The sequence below is a fragment of the Malaya genurostris genome, chromosome 1, assembly GCF_030247185.1.
Source record: "Malaya genurostris strain Urasoe2022 chromosome 1, Malgen_1.1, whole genome shotgun sequence".
Lineage (NCBI taxonomy): Eukaryota > Metazoa > Arthropoda > Insecta > Diptera > Culicidae > Malaya > Malaya genurostris.
In genome coordinates, this window is record NC_080570.1 from 108,203,215 (window position 1) to 108,225,396 (window position 22,182).

Consider the following 22,182-nt stretch of genomic DNA (forward strand, 5'->3'; position numbering starts at 1 on the left):
AATTAATAGAAGAGAAAGTAAACAAAGAGAAACTGCCACTTGCTCTTACGCCTTTTGAAAAATCAAACAAGTGATAAATAAATCTTTTTGAAGTAGAATAACTTGATATATAGGAGCACGGAGAGGAGTGACCAAAGTTTGAAACAATGAATAATTTGGTTGAAGTTCTAATTTTATTGAATCAATATTGAACAGTGAAATTAACTCAAATATATTTTTCAATGGTTTCAAATCGTATAATTATATTGTTTTGAGCAAGCATAGCAGTTCAAATTGAACTGCTTTATGCAAAACTCGGCAGTTCAATTTGAACCGCTAAGCAGACGTAAAGTTTCTGCTATTTGCAGAACACTTTTTTCTTAGCATCAAAATGCAATGTCAATACTGACTGAACGAAAACGTGTTTTCGACTTTTTCTGGCCGATGCAGGTTTGGTTATTCAGGGGTTAGCCAAATTTTATTCTTGGGCACATAACCGATTTTGATATATTTACGTTTCGTCTTTGACTCATCACTGCATAGCAGTTCGAGTTTTGTATAAAGCGGTTCAATTTGAACTGCTATGCACTGATGAGTCAAAGACGAAACGTAAACATATCATATTCATAATTGTCCTAATCAAAATAGAGTTCGTTAGACGCAAGTCAGATCAACCTAAAATATTAGATTGAATCAACAGAAACATTGGGTAGTGATAACACAAATTTAAGATTAGATGAAATCACGCATTTCATTTTCTCATATCTGTAGGACTGTAGCATTTGACACACTGGTACTGGTACAAGAAATACAGATCACAAACATGAATAATCAACTGATTAGGCAACGACAGTTACCAAAAGTATCAAGTAAGTTGCAGGGTAGCGAGAATTTCGACACAGATTTGACTATGGCATTTTATTAGACTTGAACGCGGTTCAGCTATTCTAGATTGTCAAGCCACAGATAATAGATATACAGACTCGAACAAAAATTTTCAAACACCTATGTAAATTTTAAATTTCGATTTGAGATCTATGAGAAAATACTATAACCATAGATGCCATTCATACAGATTTATCGGTATTACACATATTTTTACAAAGGCATACAGATTTGATACAGAAACCAGATTTTATAAAAATTCCCCAAATTCAATACGTATTAATACAAATTTCACAGAAAATATATAAGCACAACTTAAATTTTTATTCTTTATTTGAATTGACGAAATGAAATTATAACTTTGACGAATTTAAACTGACATGAAAGTCATCGTCACATCGCATAATAACATAATATATTATGTTGTTAGACTGAGAATTGTATGACCTGACTCAAAGTTGCACATTAAGCACAGAAATCCTATGTCAACTTTAGAAGTCAACATTTTGAAGGTAGGTATGTAGAATTCATATTATGTTTTGTTGATTTCGATAGTAAATGAAAATATACAAATATTCAATTTCGTCGTTGTAGGGTCATCACATCACATCATTTCATTGTAACAATTATTAGTGAATACAGATAAATAACAATACTGTATACGTATATTTGAAAATATCTGGCATCTCTGGCTATAACATCGAACTACTTTACTGTCAATTGAATCGATTTATTTGTTCGATATTTTTGTTTCGTTTAGTAAATACGACGATGTCAGGGTAATGTGTTGTCCTCCGGTACATACAAGATTCGGATTAAAAACAAAACACAGATGAAAATTAGTCTATTCATAGTATTGTGACATAGTACAGTAGTCCATAAAAGTCCAAAATATGCTAGATGATAAGGAAAAAACAAACACTGCATAGTTTGAATAATTGCGGCTCTAGTATTGCTAGTATTCTAGTAACTATCAGAAAAAAAAAACAAAATGTCTCAGGAAAGTGTCATCGTATTCACAATTTTTTACGCCCTGTTATGCTTCTGCATCGTTTATCCCTCGACGGAGTTTGAATCAGCTGGATTAACAGTTGATCACATCTTCTCATCAAGGCTTGGTTCGGAGTCAATATCCTTTGTTCAATATCACATACGTCGCACGAGTTTAAATTTGATGGTGCACTCGTTACTTCCGCTTATGTATATTAGAGTATACTTCATGCAGTTTGCAAGTGAAGCGAATCCTGATTCGTACTCTACAGTGATGGTCACTTGGAAAATTTTGATTGCTGCTGTTGTGTTGCTTCCTACTTTAGTAGCTACTGCGATTTACTACTGGTCTCGGAATAATTGGCAAAATCATCCCGTAGCGAAGCATTTGACAAAGTTTGCTACATCGAGAACACGTTTCGTGGACTGGCAAGCGGTTGCTACCAGCATAAATGATGAATACCGAAGAGATGATAAAGTGGTCATCCGTATGAATCCAATTTCGCGAATCGTAGCAACCGAGAGTTGGGTCATCAAAACCGGACCATATTGGATTAATGTTGCTCATCAAGATGACACCACAATGATTGCTTATAAGGTATTGATAGAGACTAATAAACGAACAATATAATTTTATTCATATTTTGGTGTTTTCGTTCCAGAGTGATACCCACGAAGTAAGTCAGGAGGCGTTCGAAACCGTTCAATTTGTCAACATTGCTGTAAGACCCATACGAGAAGAAATAAAAGAATTTTCCATACGGATAAACGCACTTGACTTCAAGGAATTGCAGGATCGCCTTAGTCACCCAATAACCATTCTTTCAAGTGTTAAATTTCATCGTTCCGTACTAGACCGCTTTGTGGATGTGTTTATGGATCAAGTCTCGCAGAACCCAATTTATCGATTGGATTCCGACGTTGTCATGGAAAATTTGGATAGTTGCTTCGCCTGTATGCAAACCCAGCCGAATATAAAGATAGAGAAACACTGTTTAGACGTAGATGGAAACGGAGAGCCTCTACCGCAAGCTCGGTGTTGCCAAGTGTGCAATTGTCGGCCTATGTGGTGTATTGAATGTGTAGCTAAATGGTTCGCTTCGAGACAAAACCAATCCGAACGTGATTCTTGGTTGCAACAAAAGTGCACCTGTCCGATGTGTCGCGCTCGTTTTTGTATATTAGATGTATGTTACATAGAAGGAATGCGACGAGGAGTTAACTCATAACAGAGAAAAAAATGCGACAAACCATGTTATGTGCAACGTTTTTAGCTTCAGTTGTTTAATAATTTACATTTTGATACGTTGTATGCATATTCGTAAGAATAATCAAAAATTTCTTTTCTTTGATTGCTTTTTTGCTGTGATACGTATCAAATTACTAAGAGTTTTTTTCCGAACAAATTTTAGTCCAGCCACTCGCTAATATATGAACACAATTTCGGTGTAATTTCACCACAATCCGAACAGTGTTTTATTACTGGGCAGATTCCACATGGCATTTGCACCAGTCCCGGTGATGAGAGCGGACTTTCTATGGCCTTGTATAGAAATTTACCGTCACCAGTAGGAATAGATTCTGCTTTTCCATCGTAGACCACTGTTCGCAGGATCGTTTCAAGATCATCTTCATCCAAGCTAATTTTGCTGATGCCAAGATCGGAAATGAATTTGTGCACATCCGCTACCGAGCAGTACGATAACTTCTGCACTGCCAATGGTCCATCTCGACACTCTTTAGCTGTTTCCCTCTTCATACGAAGGAATCTCAAGCACTGTTGATTCAAAACGTCGACGAATTCAGCTTCGAAATCTTGATCCTGGTACCAAGCACCTCCTGTGATTGAACGATCTGGTTCCAAATTATACAGCATATAGACTTTTTTCTTGCTAGCCTACAAGAAAACATTTAATTTTCCCGTCAAAACATATGCCTAACTTACACTTACATTCACTGATTTAACAGCCTTAATCAGCTTCTTATTCTCAAGTTGTTTCAAAACCTTATTTAACTGTGTCATGATTAGGTTCGATTTGACACGAATATCCCGAATCCAGATACCTTTATTACCTCCTTCTTCAATGATATTGTATATAATTTTTTCTTCATTATCAATATCTTTTGGTGCGGTAGACTTTTTTGTCGGATCCTTTAACCGGTATAATAATGATTGTCCTTTCTTTAACAACTCCAGTACTCCTTCTTGTAGCAGTTTATTTAAAGCTTGTACTCGCAGTTCCGGTTGAATTTCCGGTAACGCATGTAAAAGATCGTCGTTGTTTACACCACCCGGCTTTTCGTTTGCTAAGGCAATTATCTGAAACCCTATTGTGGCAATTTCTTCCAATTCATTAGAAGACATTTTTCTGACGCAGATATATCACCAAACCACAAATATCTTCAAGATCTAAACTAATATTTCTACCAGAATAAAAAAAATAACTGTCTCACGTTGAGCCTTCACTGTTTTGTATTTATGTTTTCTGTTGACAAACGGCTAGGATCGTTCACGGTTCATCTCGTCTTATGGTTGTCTTGTTGCGTGTTATCATGAAATAGAGATGTCAGGTAAAATTTTTAAATATCTTGAAGCTAATTCGCGACTTAGAAGGAACGGTGCTGCTACCTATGAAAGTTTAATCTGTGTGTGAAGTGGATGTAAACAAAAGAAGACTTTTTTTCGCTAAAATAAAATTAATTAATTCTCTGGTTTTTTATGTGATGTTGTGCGTGTTGAGGTGGTAAAAATTGAAACGCCTTGTGCTTCACCTTTTTCACTTGATTTGTGGTGTGTCGTAACAGGAATTCTAATAATGAGAAGCAAAATAAAACTTCTCTCCCGGCGCTAGCAATCCGCATAGGTAAGGGAATATTTAATTTTTTATGATAAAACAATTTTTCTTAGAAATTTCATTATGAAATACCAATTCATTATATAACAAAAGAATGTAATAGAGATCTTTTTGCAATTGTTCTTCTCTAAATTCTGCAGATCATGGATGTGAAAAGTTGTTCAGATGGGGTCGCAAACAGATTTTCTGATTTTGTTGATGAGAACAACAATACAAAAAAGACGATGAGCCGAACGATGTGTTATGTTCCAGATTGCAAAAATAGATATCGACCAGATATATCGTTCCATTCCTTCCCTAAAAAGTCAGACAAAAAACGATACATGACATGGTTGCAACGACTCAGAATCAAAATCGAGCCAACGAAAACTGCTCGTGTGTGTAGTTCACATTTCTCTGCAATAAATTTTTTCCCCCAAGTAAGTATTAAATACGTTTAAGCTCAAATTCAGACAAATGCAACTTGGTTTCTGTTCTCAGGCATGAACCGTACCACACAGAGATTAATTCTCAGGCCTTCTGCAATCCCCGACACAAATTTGCCTTGTGTTCCTACTACGGAACTAAAACAAAAACTGATTGATTGTCGCTCAATCCGTGCCTCAAATCGACAGAATTCTGAAAAAAGAAAAAAGGCAACAACTATGTCACCTGAAGTAAATTCTGGCAAAGAATTCAATGAAGTAGCACGCGTCATGGTTGAAAAGCACATTCAAGTTGATAGCATTGATTTGAAAAACATAGCATTGATTTGATTTGGTGGGTTTGTCACCTGGTGGAAGCATAATTTATATTAGTGCAGGATATGGAGGTTTCATGATTGGAAAAGAGTGCGAACAAAAAGGCATTAAACTTGTCAGACCCCCATTTTTACATGCCCCAGCGAAGCAGTTAAGCAGAATGGATGCAACTCTTAACATCTCTATTGCAGCAGCACGGGTACACGTTGAACGCGCTATTCAGCGAATAAGAATATTTTCGTTTTTTAATTCTAAGGTAGACTCAAGATTTGTTCCTGTATTAGATGAACTCATGATTATTGCTTGTGCAATTGTTAATTTATCGAATCCGATATTGTCAAATAAAAGATTTTAGTTCGTTTTGTTTTAATAATTCGTTTTAATTCTTCAGTGTGCAAAGGTTCTTCAAATAAACATTAAAGTACACCTCTTTCAAGCTATTTAGCATATTTACAACAAATTCTTCATCATAATTAATATTAATGATGTAACACTTTTCGTCAAATTCAGAATAAATAACAAAATCTGCTGAAGTGCATTCAAGAATGAACATATTTAGTTGTACCTGGGCATGGTACTGGTGATTTTTACGAAGTATCGAGGTGTTTTTAGTTATATACGGCAAATTTTCAATTGTATCACGAATTCCTAAGGTTTTTCCTACAAATGGACATTTTATCTCAATTATTTTCCGTTCCTCAACAACCAAACCATCTGGAGAACATCCAATCCTAACCATTGTTTACTGAAACACAGATCCTTCAATTTTGTTGCCTTGTATCTTGTATCTGAGGCAGTTTTTGCAGCGATTTTGCCCCACTTCTGTTTCAAATCTGTTACAGTGAGCAAAGGTATAACTGGATTTCTATAACAAGAAAAAAGTTTTTTTTTTGTTTCGATTATAGAGGTTTTAACCTTAAGGTCATTCGCCTCTTCGGGCCAGAAAAATTGTCTGACCCTATGTGCGGGTATGGGAATCGAACCCAAGTGGGCTGCGTGAAAGGGCATCGACTTACCCATCACGCTAAACCCGTCCCCAGAAAAAAGTTTGTGATTGATAATTTCACACAGATATTCAGTAAACAAACCTTAATAAATGATTCAGAACTGCCATCACATGTTGACATTTTCCATTACCGGCTTTGCAAGTGCATAAAAATGACCAAGTAGAGAACTTTCTGCCGGTGCGAATTTTTATTGTATGCGGCTCGGCACTTGGAGAGGATGACTGCAGACAAGTGGAAAATATGCCAAATCCATCATTGTGGACCTCATCTATTCCAACTATCAGAAGGTGCCCAGCCTTGAATACTCTTTCACCTTCGACTATCAAGCGGCTTCCTCCAGCAGCGTAGCTGAAAACATCCGACAAGTTCACACATACACTAAACGTATCACTTTTTGACGGCTCCTAATGATGAATCGAAAAATGAATTATTTTCACATTTACAGGAAACACTTATATGAAAAAATTACACCACGAGTAGAAAACATGTAATTCTAAAACAATCTCAATAATTTTGAAACATAGTGATAGATTTTCATTCATAAATGCTGTTCTGAAATTGTGTTTACTTTTCTTCAGATACCGATCACTGTTTTTAAGACGGGAAATTAGGCATCGACCATAGCGATTATTTTATATTATTTAACATAATTAGTATTTTCGAAGATTTTAAAAAACACCAGGACTAACCATTTCAAACAGCAAAGCGAAAATCGATAAAAACGGTACGTTTGAAATTTAGCACTATTTTACTTCTGCTTGTTTACTTCCACTTCACACACATAAGCTGTCAAACTCAACTTCGTAGTCGCGAATAGGTTGAAAACGTTATTACACTCGAAAAAATAAATTGCGGAATCAAGTTCTCTATTACCCACATTATCAGATCCGAATCGATTCCGAATCAATTCCAAATCGGCGAGAAATTTTCATTCGGAATTCCATGTGGAAATCATGTGGAATTCCGAATCAATTCCAACTCCAGTGCAACAACCGATTCCCAATGAATTTCGCCTACAACCCGTTGATTCGGAAATCTGTCGGAATTGAGTGAGAAGATGCGGACTGAATTGTCAATTTGTCTTCTTCTTCTTTCCCGATTTTGCACGTTTTCGTGCTGATTTTCAGTTTATTTTTAAATACAAACATTACATAACTGAATATACACATTAAAATCTTCATGTTTTTCGGATATACAGAACTAGTAAATAACCAGTTCTTAGAATTCCAACAAAAACTGTTGAAATTCACTGGAAATTAAAAAAACGTCCTACCTTAGTCAGCATCATCCATTCCTCTAGCTGGAGTGTAGTGAAATGGATTAAGTCGCCTGAATTTTGCACTTAACACATTCATAAAATGAGCGAATATTCAATTACATTTATAATGTCACTGTCAATCGGGTTGGTCGAGCAGCCAATTCAGGTGAAAATTCTGGCACTGAACCGATCGAGCACTGAAAAAGCATGCAGTCGAGTAAGAATTCATTGCGCATTCCGTCATTTCGATGATGTGGCCCACATTATCAGATCCGAATGAATTCCGAATGGATTCCGAATCAATTTCGAATCGGCGAGAAATTTTCATTCGGAATTTCATGTGGAAATCATAATGGATTCCGAATCAATTCCAACTCCAGTGCAACAACCGATTCCGAATGAACCGGTTCGCCTACAACCGGTTGATTCGGAAATCATTCGGAATTGAGTGAGAAGATGCGGACTGAATTGTCAATTCATCTTCTTCTTCTTCTTTCCTGATTTTGCACGTTTTCGTGCTGATTTTCAGTTTATTTTTCAACGAAAACATTATATAACTGAATATACAAGTTTAAATCTTCATGTTTTTCGGATATACAGAACTAGTAAATAACCAGTTCTTCTTAGAATCCCAACATAATTTATTGAAATTCGCTGGAAATTAACAAAACGGCCTACCTTAGTCAGCATCATCCATTCCTCTAGCTGGAGTGTAGTGAAATGGCTTAAGTCGCATAAATTTCACACTAACACATTCATAAAATGAGCGAATATTCAATGACATTTAAAATGTCACTGTCAATCAAGTTGATCGAGCAGTCAACTCAGGCGAAAATTCTAGCACTGAACCGATCGAGCACTAAAAAATCATGCAGTCGAGTAAGATTTCATTGCTCATTCCGTCATTTCGATAATGTGGGGGGTAGCGGACTTTACACGATCATTAAAAGTATCATTACTAAAAAATAATATCATTTTAATGAACGTGAATGGAGCAGTAATGACGAATTCTCTATGCAAATTTGAAATATCATTACTTAGTCATCATTAAAAATGAAAAATTCTCGTGTAAGAGCCGCTATTGCGAGTAGTTTGACGGCTCTGTTACACACACAGTGCGTACTGATATATTTGTATACGAAATAAAGTTTGCGAGTCGCGGTCTGGATTCTGTTTACGGCTCTCACAAAGCAAAGCATTCCCGTATAAAAATAAACCATTTATTTTACAGCATAAACAATTGATTCACAATTAGATCTATGGGTTAAAATACATTTTCTTGTATCTTGACAAGATTTCCAACCATTCAATATATTGTTTCTATGATTCACAATTGAATTTATTGTACACGTGGTGTTTAAACAATATGCAAACTGTACATTTGATTGTTTTCCAAGAAAACATGTATGAGAAAATTTTATGATTTGAATTGTTACGATACTTAACAACCTATACATTCTATTGTAAAAAGCATGTTCTCAATTAATTGAATAGTTTATAACAATATATTAAAATATTTTTCAATGGTCAAAGCAAAATTGTGGAAGGTTTTATAACAACAAATCGTATTGTTTTTCTACAATATTTTTATTCGGGTTGGTATTATATTCCCGAGGTGGAATTTGAGCTTCTGTTTCAACAGACTTCTCCTCTAATACATTCACACTTGGATTAAACTAAAACCGAAGATAAACTAAATCATATATATTCATATATATATATATATATATATATATATATATATATATATATATATATATATATATATATATATATATATATATATATATATATATATATATATATATATATATATATATATATATATATATATATATATATATATAAGATTTGCCGCCCCTATCGTCGGTTTAGTGAGAAAAAAACTGAACTCCATTTCCAGAAAGATGTGTTGGGCGAACAACATCTTTTTCTGTACACGAACCATCTCTACAGTGCAGATCAAAAGTTAAGGGTTTAGGCCACTATTCTATGTGAAGTATTAAATAGAAGAATTGACGATTAGACAATAATAATCGGAAAAGAACGTAAACAAAGAGAAACTGTCACTTGCACTTAAGACTATTTCTAATGTTCGTCTTCATTTCTCTCACCTATTTGTATTTACGAGATTCGATGTGGATTCGTTAATACTAGCATCCTTTGAACTGAAACACAGATAAACTAACACTGCATTGTGAGTCATTCAAGGACCTCAGTGTTAAGCAGAGATGCCAGGTAAAAATTTCAAATATCTGCAGACAGGGTTTCAAGTCTGTAAATGTAAAAAAAATCTGCAGTCAGCAAGCATGCCTTGCTGGTAGCAATTTCTCTATTAAGTATGACACGCAAAACAGACTTGGCGATCAAAAAAAAGGTCGTAACAATTTCAAAAGTCTGTAAATTTGGACGAAAGTCTGCGAAAAACTCGATTTTCAAAAGTCTGTAAAAGTCTGCACAACAAAAAATGTCTGCAGCACTATACCCGAAATCTGCAGACCCTCTTAGAGAAAAACGTTCAACAGCGGTCCTTCATTGGTCCAATACGTTGAATCATTGGTCCAATGAACGTCCAATCAATTGTTCAACGGGAGGCCAACACCGGACCTTCGTTTGCCGATTTTGAAACACCGTTGAACCGAACAACACAACAAATCGTCCGGCAAAAATGTTCCGAAAAGTGGTGAATATCGCAGTGAGTTCCTCAATTTGGTCCTTGTGAATGCTAGAAACGAATCCCTACAACATATTGATAGTTTCTTTCAATGAATTATGCAAATCCGAAATGAAATAATCGACATTAAAATTCTGTATGCGGCTATTTTTATAGCCATTAGGACCGCCCATTAGTGAAAAAGCTACAAACGAAATCACATAAAAGGAAATCTCTTAACAAAAATTCAATCAGTTTGGATTCTATCGCCACTGCGAGCAGATGTGTTTTGTGTCGTCTGCACAGCTAGTTTCGCTTTCGACAAGAGCGATTACGTCACAGCTGCCAGTCATTAGCATTGGGAAAAAACAACGGTGGAGAGCATTGCATAAAATCAGCCGTTCTAATGGCTCTAAAAGTTTTCTAAAGAACTATTAGGATTTGTTGTTCACAAATCGTAGGGAAATATCCTCAGTTTAGTGCAAATCAAGAACAGTTTGCTTAGATTTGTGCACTTTTCGCTGTGTGAAATTCACAGTAATCGAGATCAAGTGAAGCCTTTTTTCGCGAAAAATGTTCCAGAGTTTAATGTCGTAGAGAATTACGCAATTTGACTCTTCTGAATGCTGGAAACGAATCTCTACAGCATATTGATAGTTTCTTTCAATAAATTATGCAAATCCGAAATGATATAATCGACATTACAATTCTGTATGCGGCTATTTTTATAGCCGTTAGGACCGCCCATTAGTGAAAAGGCTACAAACGAAAACAGGTAGAAACAAGCCTCTCAACAAAACTTGAATTAGTTTGGATTGTATCGCCACTGCGAGCAGATGTGTTTTGTGTCGTCTGCACAATTAGTTTCGCTTTCGACAAGAGCGATTACGTCACAGCTGCCAGTCATTAGCATTGGTGAAAAAACAACGGTGGAGAGCATTGCACAAAATCAGCCGTTCTAATGGCTCTAAAAGTTTTCTAAAGAACTATTAGGATTTGTTGTTCGCAAATCGTAGGGAAATATCCTCAGTTTACTGCAAATCTAGAACAGTTTGGTTAGATTTGTGCACATTTCGCTGTGTGAAACTCAAGTAAACGAGATCAAGTGAAGCCTTCTTTGTTTTTGCGAAAAATGTTCCAGAGTTTAATGTCGTAGAGAATTACGCAATTTGACCTATCTGAATGCTAGAAACGAGTCCCTTCAGCATATTGATAGTTTGTTTCAATTAATTATGCAAATCTGAAATGAAATAATCAACATTAAAATTCTGAATGCGGCTATTTTTATAGCCGTTAGGACCGCCCATTAGTGAAAAAGCTACAAAAGAAATCAGGTAGAAACAAGCCTCTCAACAAAAAGTGAAGCCTTCTTTGTTTTTGCGAAAAATGTGCAAAGGGGAATGCTTGCATAATTCACACAATTGATCAACTAATTGATATACGGAAATGTTAAGGAACATGTCAGTTGTTTTCGTATTCACGACATCCAGTTATGTCTCTGACATTACCCACCCGCCTTTTTTTAAACTAACACTACATACCTGTACAATACTTCAGCTTCACGTAGAATAACAACACATCTTCTTTCTATATGAAGGTAACACCTAGATTTCACACTATTTTTGCAAGAGAAAAAAACAACAACAAACCGTTCCAGTAAACTGAACGAATACTTCGTGCAGTATGTCGTTCAATAAGCGCTTAACGACCAACAAAATAGAACCGCCTGCTGAGAGGGGATTTACAGACAAATCTGCAGATCTGGCATCTCTGGTGTTAAGTGTCATGTCATATCCATCTTAGAAAAAACGTTCAACGGTGGTCCTTCATTGGTCCAATACGTTGGATCATTGGTCCAATGAAAGTCCAATCAATCGTTCAACAGAAGGGAAGCCAACACGGGACCTTCGTTTGCCGATTTTGAAACAGACCGTTGAACCGAATGCCATTTTTTCGTTCAACAAACCCGGCAGACAGAGGTCCATTGTTGAGCCACTTTTTACATGAGGAGTTGGAGCCCCGTTGAACTAGTTTTACTGCAGAATATCTTAAGTTTTTTTTACTTATTTTTTTAAACTAACACTACATACCTGCACAATACTGGCCTGTTGTTGGTGTAAAAAGGGATTCATACGTTTAATTAGGCGAACAAGTAACAGTTTCTCTTTGTTTGCTTTATCTTTCAATTATTGTGATGTGATTATAAAGATTGTCTTGGATTTCACGAAGTCTGAAAGTCAAAAATTTCGCGCATCATTTTTTGCAAAGAGTTAAGTGATAAACGTGGAAACGATTAAAAATGATGCTAATGACAAAAAACGATGCTAATTGATAAAAGAGAAAGTAAACAAAGAAAAACTGTCACTTGCCTTTTACGATTTTCTGAAAAAACAACCGAGAATTCGACCGTCCCACGACAAAAGGGCCTAACTGCAAATGACAGTTTCTCTTTGTTTACTTTTTCTTTCACGATTTACCGAACTGATTTTATATTTGACGCTTTACTCTTCGCAAAACTATCAAGATAATACTACAATCTTTCGATTTATATTGGAAGCTTTAGAGAATTTGCAATAATGGCCCCGTAATAACCGAAAGAGAAAGTAAACAAAGAGAGGCTCTCGTTTGCAGTTAGGCCCTTTTGTCGTGGGACTATCGAATTGAATCATGTATGACGTTTGTCTGTATCAAACAACAAATAACTCAATTATTAAGTATTTTCTGGCAGCGTAGAAACAACGGTGTATCCACAGATGCCGCAAAGGCTTTAAAATGCTTACGTCACTGCTTGTCAACTACTTTCGAAATACAACAAAAGAGTTTTTGCAGCAGCAGTGAAATCAGTGCAGTAGTATATTCACTTGATTTCTCTGGATACTGAAAAAATTGTACACTTTATCAGCGAACATTCATCAGGAAGTTTATGCAGTCTTACTAAAAGTTGCTGATAAATAATAAAGTGCTGACTTGTTTCCATAGCATATCGAGTGTTTACTGGGGGCGTTTCGTTTTTTCTTTCCGATATTCTCGATTTTTGATCAGCTATTGTGCATAGTCAGCATATATACTTACATTTCGAAGAAGGTTATAAAAAGCTAAATAATCATTCCTAAGAATAGTGATAGAGATTAGCAGCAACGCAGTTTGACCGAGCTAGGCGATGGAGTACGAAAGCGTTTTGTTAGTGAAGCAGGAAGTGTTTGTTTACAAAATACCTCCGAGACAAAGTAATCGCGGCTATAGAGCAGCTGATTGGAATCTAAGCGAACCTACGTGGACTGGACGATTGCGAATGGTTTCCAAGGGTAAAACATTAGCTATCAAACTGGAGGATAAAACCAGTGGCGCACTGTTTGCTAATTGTCCTGTTGAAGCATATCCGGGGGTTGCCATCGAATCTGTTTCAGATAGTTCCCGATACTTCGTACTACGAATACAAGATGATAACGGTAATTGAATTAAATGTATTAAGCGGCAACTTTGTATATACTAGCATTTTGCAGGTCGAAACGCGTTTATCGGTCTTGGTTTCGGGGATAGATCAGACTCGTTCGATTTGAACGTCGCGCTACAGGATCATTTCAAATGGGTTAAAAACGAAGAACAGATTGAGAAGGAAAAAGTCGAACCCAAGCAACAACTAGATTTAGGTTTCAAGGAGGGTGAAACTATTAAAATTAATATGAAAATTACGGTATATACTTTTGCTCAAAATATGTCAGTTCCTATGCTAAAAATCATATTGCAAATGTTACAGAAAAAGGATGGCTCGGAAACAAGTTCACGTTCTGGTGGAGCCAAGAAGGCAGGCGGTTTAGGTTTGTTACCTCCACCACCAGGAGGTAGTAAAATTGCAGCCCCTTCGTCAGCTGCATCACCATCTCATCAGCCAGCGGCTGGTCCCGCAGGTCAAACGGAATGGGGAGAATTCACATCAGCTGGGTAAGACATTTGACTATTTCTAGAAAAGATTTCATACAGTGGGAGAGTATTTTCAATATAATGATATATTTTTCAGAGCAAAACCACCAGCAGCGACAACACCAAGTAAAACAAATGCTAATTGGGTACAGTTCTAAAGACAATGGCGAAATCCAATCTACTCTTAACGTTGAGTGTTCCAGCAAGAAGAAAAGAATGCGGACTAATTGTTATCATACATAGAAAGATAAACGACACCACTACCAGTGAAAACATGTAACCAGCTATGTTTCAACTCGAAGTTAGCTAATATAGCTCGAATCCTTAGATGGCATTTCGGGGTTTCTGTTGTTCACTTTGACGTGAATTGTCAACCGTAAATTACAACAAAAGAGAAGAATATAGTAGTTCATAATGCATTCTAAGTGTGAATGTTATTCATATACACAAGCTTACTTAAAAGTAGAGAAACGTTATAAACAAAACAAAAAGTTTGGTTCGCCGATTACACATTATTTTTTGGTCGCAAATAATAATCTGCAATATTGTCTCAAAGTGAACCTATATAAAATATATAGAAGAATCTAAATAAAACAAAACAAGAATATGTTTGCAATAATCCAGCAAATGAACTGTTGAACAAGCTAATATATGAAACTGCATTTTTGTTTGTTTTGAGTATCAACGATAGAGAGGTTTCCTAGACTCACAAATAAATCAACACTTCAACTATAATTTTATATTAGAAAGCGAGTAAAAACATAAAGTAAATAACACGGTCAATGTCTTATGTATACATTTGTGAAAACATTAATCTGTAGGAAACGCTTTTGAGGTACCAAAACAACACCTACAAATCATAGGAAACGTCTAAATATTTAATCAAATCAAAATACCTGATCTGTAGTCCTGAACAGCTTCTCAACATCCGCTCAAATTCCTAACAAAAATTATGTTTCATTTATTTAACTAATAATGAATCTATTTGCAATCATCTCGAGTTATTTGGTTTGCAACTACCAATAGGAAGTGCAACTTCTACGTTCGTTGCTTTACATAAAAAAGAACGATTGTTGATACGAATGATATATTCCGATTTTCTTTATTTTGTATTTCTTTGTATATTTAGATTAATTGAACATAAGTCAAAAGATTGATTATCGAAACAATAATTTTAAGGTATAAAACTATTAGAAGATGAATAAATCATCATGAAATACACAGTTGAGAAAATTGTTTCCTGTGGCTCTTATTCGTTATTAGTTACCAAGAAATTCCAACATTTTTCCACCTCGGCTAGCGAGTTCAGACGACTATAGCTTTGGAGGAAAATACTGCATCAACGCTAACCTTTGGTACAAATTCCCGACTTCTTCCATATTGACCGCAGTTCATAGTCACAAGCATACAGGCGGAGATATATTTTAATATTCAGTTTTTTTAAGCTCATCATAGTTATCTTCTTCTTTGGTTGAGAGGTGCTCTAATTGCTATCCAGCGAATGAATCCATCGTTCTCATACATTGGTTCAGTTGGTGGAATCATCGCTAATACTTGCCCAGAAGTTGGGTGTGTTGTTAGCTGGAGCGAGCACACCTTCCTTGGTCGCAAATGATGGAGAGTATTTCATTGTTGTTGATGGCTGTCGCAGATGTACTGGGGTTGTTTAGGATCGGCGTAGATGTCTTCTTGTCCAGTTTATAGCAAGGTTTACAGCGATTGGATAGTACTGGCATGTAGCCTGCTGATTATCGTAGGTAACTAGTGATTTACACGGAATCATTGTATCCCGACCGAAAATTACATAAGAAGGCCTTCTTTAAACGCATTTATTACTAAAAAATCAACGTCCTAACGATTGTTTCTGATATTATTCAGGAAGTTAGATTTCATTCGGTTCCGCAGCAAATGAAAATAAAATACGGACGAAGTTAAGTTGCATGATCGTTGAACGCCGATGATAGCACCATTCGCCCAAAATCAATGCGCTACATAGGAGAACAGCGTTGTTGCGAAGAATTGTGGAGTGATGAGCATTTGATTCTACTGCTCAAGATAACAGAAATGAACAATGACCGCGGAATGATGTACGCCGGACGTACGTCCAAACTGTTTGGTGGGTATTCCAGGGTAGACGACGAAGAATAAAACGAACAAAACTTCCATGACATCTACTCAAAACGGTGAGCTCCAGTGAGATTGTGAAAGTTCCATACGCAAAACTCAAAGCTGGAGCGAACTAGTGAGCAGTATAACAAGTATAAGTATTTTAAACAGTGGATGTCTGTGAAGTGCTTGGCTATTCTCATTACAAACCCAAAACAGCGAAATGGCTGCGCAATAATGTATTTTATATGCTGTACTCCTAGATCTTTCACGCAAGTCGTTTTACATATTCCCATATCTGTACTGTAATTGAATTTGCTTGATTAAACACTTATCCGCGCTCAGTGTCCTTCGATTGATTCCACACAATTCTGAAAAGTTCTCTAGTTGGAGAAAAGCAGTATCCTTGCTGTAGCGGATTTCGTGATACATTTTAAGATCATCGCAAAACGATACCCGTGGACCATCCTAACAAAAATTGACGTCATTGAATTAAAGTACGAAGATCAAAGGATCCAGGTGGCTTTCTTGTGGTATTCCAGAGAAGGCGAGAAACTCTGCAGACATAATCGCCCAACTTAACGACAAGGCGACGATCGTAGAGATAAGAGCTAATTCAATGAAGAATATTTTAACTGAAGCCGATTTAGTTATTGTCTGTCCGATTTAGCTGTTGTAACATCGTGGTTAATCCTTTTAAATTCAAATGATAGATTGGATCGGGGTATATAATATCAGTCTGTGTGCCACTTGACAAGGAATGAAACATTTCAGATGTAAACGTCAGAAGGTTAGTAGTCGTGGAGCGTTTCGGTATAAAACCAAGTTGGTTCTCGACGATATATAGCTTAGAAGGAACAGATGAATTTGGGGCACCTTATACGGAAACCTGTTTTCTTATTTCAATGTACACCTAGGGTTGTCTATAGAAAATTGTTCAATTTAAGGTGTTTTCATGGGCCTCTGTCAAGGTCAACAAAGTGGTTGACGAGGAGGAGCCCCCTCGGGGAGTGCCAATTCGAAGCATTTCAAACTTTCTTTTGCCATCGTCGTCCGATTGACCGATAAACACAAATTGATAATAATAGAGTGATCTCTTATACATACACGCTGACCCGACATACGATTATAACCGATGAGTGATCATATCCACATCATTGTTCTCTGAACAAAGCTTCAGAAGGGTGTGGTTAAGACATCTCGGAGGAAAGTAAGTGCATATTTTTATCACATACGCACACATATATTTCGCGATCTCGTCGAACTCATTCTGTCTGTCTGTCTATTTTGACCGAGTTTTCCAGTCATTCTTTATGAGAAATGCAAAAAGGCACAGATAGAATAAGTGCGCCATCGCAGTACAAACTACACCAAATGGGATAACCGAAATTGATTTTAGTTGCATTCGGATATCCCATTTAATAGTATTTCAGATTCCATCATACTACTTATGAAACGTGAACCCACTCTTCAGTTTTCGTTGATATGTAAAATGTCTATTATTAAAAAATAGACTTTTATTCTATCACAGATATCCAAGCTAGAACGAATTTTCAAAAACAAAAACGCTTAAAATATATAATTCTTTGGGGAATCATTATGTCATCTCGTTGTTAGTTTCGCCATACGCTCGTTAGTTACATTTACATACAAGAACCGACTAAGAAAGCCTCTGAATTCGTTTAACAAAATGTTAAGAAAAATTTGAAGTGTATAGATATAGAGTGCATAGAAACATCAGGAACAAGCAGTATTTCTGATAAAATATCATAAATGTAGAAGAAACTAATAAGCTAGCAGGAAATTCGAGCGTTGTAAAATAGTATCTTAATGGTATCGCTAATGGACACTAGTAAAGTTTCGATAATTTGAAGAAAACACAATTTTTATTACTATACGTTTATAAAGGTTTAATTCGAAAGAGACTAAAGTTCATATTTTTATGAATAAAATTTTACATAGTGTATTTTATTTACATATAATACTGGTATCTTTAACCGGTAAAAATCTATTAATGAATACCCTGTCTAGAATAAATGAGTTAAATAATTATACTACAGTGAAATTTACATGACTAATCTACTGATTTGTAAACAGCAGAAGCGTCCTCTACTTGCTATTTTTTATTGAACAAGCTCAACCGTCGCCGGGGTACAGAGTTCTGAAATGGTATGAAAGTAGAAATGAGAACAAAAAGAAAGACAAGATAGCAATTAATATGTAGTAGGTATGTAGTTCGCTTATCACCGTGGAGAGAGTTCTACAACGTGCACACACTTAAAATTAGAATAATGTAGAATAGGATAGATCCAGCATTGCACTAAACTGGAATATATATATATATATATATATATATATATATATATATATATATATATATATATATATATATATATATATATATATATATATATATATATATATATATATATATATATATATATATATATATATATATATATATATATATATATATATATATATATATATATATATATATATATATATATATTTAGAACTGACATCATTCAATTTCTTATTTCGTATTACTACGATAAAGAATTTTTCTTTTTGTTTATAACATCACCTACTATGCAATGAGTTTGGTTCTCACTTGAGAATATATATTGGGCGTATTATGTTTTTTTGAAAGTTATTGAGTTATTTTTTTACTTCCATTGAAAAGCCCAAAATACGTGGAATAATATTATTATTTCTAATTTTCTCTTCTAAGAATGCAATAAACTACACTATGTATGCAAAAACCTAGTGAAAAAAAATATTGAGTACTATTACGAAATTAAATATTTACAAAACGCTTATTAGACCAGTTGCTCTCTATGGCCACGAGACCTGGACTATGTCGGCAGAGGATCAACGCGCCCTTAGTGTTTTCAAAAGAAAAGTGCTGCGGACTATCTATGGCGTAGTGCAGTTGGAAGACGGAGCGTGGAGACGGCGTATGAACGAATTGCAACAGCGTTGGATTGAGCTACATGGAGACGTTTGCTAGATACAGCAAAGAACACCATAGTTCTAGACTGATAGTTTGGAACGGGGAGAAAAGGAAGAAGAAATAAGTTTGAGTAAATACTTTTTTCTTTATCATATGAAAATTGAACTTGTTTTAGAAACATGAACAAAAGTTTGATCGATTTACACGCATTAATGTTTGATCAATTTTTAGCACCCTTTAGCAAAGACATCATATTACCTAAATATTCAGCTGTCCGTTTTTTACGAAGAAATTGAAAGCCTTCCAGTCGAAATCTCATTAAAATTCGTGCATACAAGTGTGCGAATGTTATGGTTACCTAGGAAATGATACATTTGATATAACCAAGGATGGCTTTTATCGTATCAAGGAACGCTCACTAGCAACTCTTCACACGATTTAATCAGTGCCATCAGAGAGAGATCATCGCAGCAACAAAAAAACCGGCATGGTTCATTTAACATAGAATAGATACCAGTGCGAGAGCGAATTCCTCTCGATGGTCTGTCTGAGAATCAAAGCTTAGCACGCTGCTGTGGGGATTCTCTCTGAAGCAACAAACGATCGCTTATTCTCGTTTCGCGAACCGATTCTATACGGGCAGTTGATAATTGCGATAGAATCATTTTACTATTTGCCACTTATTCTAACTATGTGCATATAGCCTTTGTATAAGTTGTGTCTATGAAAATGTATGTGAATGCTCCACACAAGATTTTTGAAATATTGAGACCTAGTGTGAAAATTATCAAGGCGAGTCATCGATTCGATTTTCAGCGATAATTGGCAATTTGCGATTCTCTCTTGGTAAATGAACTAATTTTGACAGCTATCAGGGGTTTGTTTATGTGTTGATTCTAATTTGAATTAGGTTTTGTACGATGGCCACTCGAATGAATGTCCTTTGCTGACGATTTCAATCTATATCACCAGGTTAAATCTCAAGAAGACACAATATTTCTACAATCACAGCTTGATTCATTCGCTAATTGGTGTCAAATAAACAGAATGGCATTAAACTCCTCAAAATGCTCTGTTATTTCCTTCTCTCGCAATCACTCGTTTATAAGATACGAATACAACATTACGGGAAAAGTGCTGAAACGCGAATCATTTGTAAAGGACTTAGGAAGTATTCTAGTTGCCAAGTTAATCTTCAAAAACCACATTGATTATATAATTTCCAACGGCTTCAAAGCTTCTAGGATTTATTTTTCGCGTAACCAAAAACTTTGTTAATGTACACTGCCTTAAGGCATTATATTGTGCACTAGTCCGTTCGACGCTTGAATATGGCGCAATTATTTGATCACCTTACTATCAAATCGACGATGAGCGCGTCGAAGCTATTCAGCGAAAATTGGTTCGGTTTGCTCTATTCAATCTACCATGGAACGACTCTGCAAATCTACCTAGCTACCAAGATCGCTGTAAACTTACAGGCTTGGATCTATTACCTGTTCGTAGGAATGTCTCAAAAGCAGTTTTTATAGCCGATTTGTTACAATCACGTATCGATTGTCCCGAACTCTTACAATTAATTAATTTCGTCATTCATCGTCGTAGTCTGCGTTATCACCCCTTTTTAAGATTACCTTCCGCCAGAACAAACTATGGATTCAATGAACCATTTACTAGTATGTGTCGTTTATTCGTTAATTTATATAATGTCTTCGATTTTCATGTATCTCGAAATGTAATCAAACGATTGTTTCTTAGTCACTTATCATGTTAGTTTTAGAATCAAAGATTGGTACAAAGATGAGGAGGTTTTATGCCTACTGGAGGCAGAGGTTTAAAAATTCTCAACTCCAGTGGGCTTTCCCCTGCTGCACATACATGCATACATACATTATTGTACTTTCGTTGAACCCCACTCCTCTCCACTATTCTCCATTGGAAACTAACTAGATTCGCTCGCCGAAATTAACCCAGTCGTCTTTTCTTCTTTCTCTCTGTCTTCCACCATGCATTCTTCGATCACTAATTAGATCTACATGCTGATTCTAACACAGTTGCTGGCCCACGCTCGTCTACCACCTTCTCCACCAACCCTTGTATACTCTTCCTACTCTTTTCTTCTCACTCACTCTCACTCAGTACTATTACTGCCATGTAAGGCTTGGCGTCATCAATTAGTTATAGGGTTATAGATTTAGTTTTAATTGTTAGTTTCAATTGTTAGTAATAAGTCCAAATGTATCTGTTGGATCATTGTAATCTGTTGATACAAATAATGAGAAGGGCCCGGTGAACGACCAAAATGGTTAAAGCCGGTGTAAAATAAATGATATAAAAAAAAATGAGGCGGTTTTATGCCTGCTGGAGAGAGAGATTACCAAATTTCATATTTATCGGGCTTATCCCTTGCTCCTTAAATAGATAAATAAAATAAATAAATAAATAAATGAACTACCGATGAACTGCCGATGAATCAAGTTCATCTTTTGACAGCTATCAGTGCTTTGTTTACATATCTATTAGCACGTATTGAAAATAGAATAAACGTAATGAACACATGAACAATCCCCCGATAGCTGTCAAACTTGTCATTTTGTTCATTTTTGTGAGGTTAAGTCATGTTCGTGCAAAACCTGATACGTGGTATTAGATTTTTCATCGTGACGTCACAAATGAACAAGCATTCATCCTTGACAGTTTAGCGGTACTGTTTACAAACAAACTTAAACAAAAATCGACGAACACATCTTAAACGATCATCTTAACACTTTGCAACTAGACACTTTTATTTAATAAAACTCAAAAACCGTATCCAATCGTGAACAAATGTTT

General features: G+C 35.7%; 4 protein-coding genes across 5 annotated transcripts in view; 2 read left to right on the forward strand and 2 right to left on the reverse strand.

Annotated features, from left to right (window-relative positions):
- The first annotated feature begins 1,621 nt into the window (after positions 1–1,621).
- On the forward strand, positions 1,622–3,203 carry LOC131425357 (E3 ubiquitin-protein ligase TM129). The gene is made up of 2 exons (XM_058587190.1): positions 1,622–2,452; positions 2,517–3,203. The coding sequence occupies exons 1-2, from the start codon at positions 1,856–1,858 to the stop codon at positions 3,081–3,083; spliced, it is 1,164 nt and encodes a 387-aa protein (XP_058443173.1). The 5' UTR covers positions 1,622–1,855; the 3' UTR covers positions 3,084–3,203.
- Positions 3,204–3,262: 59 nt separating this feature from the next.
- Positions 3,263–5,406, reverse strand: LOC131425358 (probable DNA-directed RNA polymerase III subunit RPC6). 2 transcript variants are annotated; one of them, XM_058587192.1, is made up of 3 exons: positions 5,353–5,406; positions 3,806–4,174; positions 3,263–3,751 (listed from the first exon to the last, which is right to left on the reverse strand). In XM_058587192.1, exons 1-3 carry the CDS (start codon positions 5,404–5,406, stop codon positions 3,263–3,265), a joined length of 912 nt encoding a protein of 303 aa, XP_058443175.1. The 2 variants fall into 2 exon arrangements, with proteins under 2 accessions (XP_058443175.1, XP_058443174.1); XM_058587191.1 differs by lacking the exon at positions 5,353–5,406 and having other exon boundaries at positions 3,806–4,337.
- Positions 5,407–13,148: 7,742 nt separating this feature from the next.
- LOC131425360 (NECAP-like protein CG9132) lies at positions 13,149–15,526 on the forward strand. Its single transcript, XM_058587193.1, has 4 exons — positions 13,149–13,816; positions 13,871–14,061; positions 14,125–14,309; positions 14,386–15,526. The coding sequence occupies exons 1-4, from the start codon at positions 13,528–13,530 to the stop codon at positions 14,444–14,446; spliced, it is 726 nt and encodes a 241-aa protein (XP_058443176.1). The 5' UTR covers positions 13,149–13,527; the 3' UTR covers positions 14,447–15,526.
- A 2,873-nt stretch (positions 15,527–18,399) lies between these two features.
- LOC131425361 (centromere-associated protein E) overlaps positions 18,400–22,182 on the reverse strand; it is a 33,118-nt gene continuing 29,335 nt past the window's right edge. Inside the window, exon 9 of the mRNA XM_058587195.1 lies at positions 18,400–18,555. Coding sequence (XP_058443178.1) covers positions 18,511–18,555 — 45 coding nt within the window. The 3' untranslated portion in view covers positions 18,400–18,510. The remainder of the gene's footprint in view (positions 18,556–22,182) is intronic.

Excerpts from the sequence above, each read along its gene's own strand:
- LOC131425358 (XM_058587192.1), bottom strand. The coding sequence starts at position 5,406 with ATGACGCGTGCTACTTCATTGAATTCTTTGCCAGAATTTACTTCAGGT. Across the intron at positions 4,175-5,352 it reads AATTTACTTCAGGTGACATA|ATAATTGCCTTAGCAAACGA; the intron begins GTTGTTGCCTTT and ends ATAGGGTTTCAG. Across the intron at positions 3,752-3,805 it reads AGGCTGTTAAATCAGTGAAT|GCTAGCAAGAAAAAAGTCTA; the intron begins GTAAGTGTAAGT and ends GTTTTCTTGTAG.
- LOC131425360 (XM_058587193.1), top strand. The coding sequence starts at position 13,528 with ATGGAGTACGAAAGCGTTTTGTTAGTGAAGCAGGAAGTGTTTGTTTAC. Across the intron at positions 13,817-13,870 it reads ACGAATACAAGATGATAACG|GTCGAAACGCGTTTATCGGT; the intron begins GTAATTGAATTA and ends AGCATTTTGCAG. Across the intron at positions 14,310-14,385 it reads GGAGAATTCACATCAGCTGG|AGCAAAACCACCAGCAGCGA; the intron begins GTAAGACATTTG and ends TATATTTTTCAG.
- LOC131425357 (XM_058587190.1), top strand. The coding sequence starts at position 1,856 with ATGTCTCAGGAAAGTGTCATCGTATTCACAATTTTTTACGCCCTGTTA. Across the intron at positions 2,453-2,516 it reads CCACAATGATTGCTTATAAG|AGTGATACCCACGAAGTAAG; the intron begins GTATTGATAGAG and ends TTTTCGTTCCAG.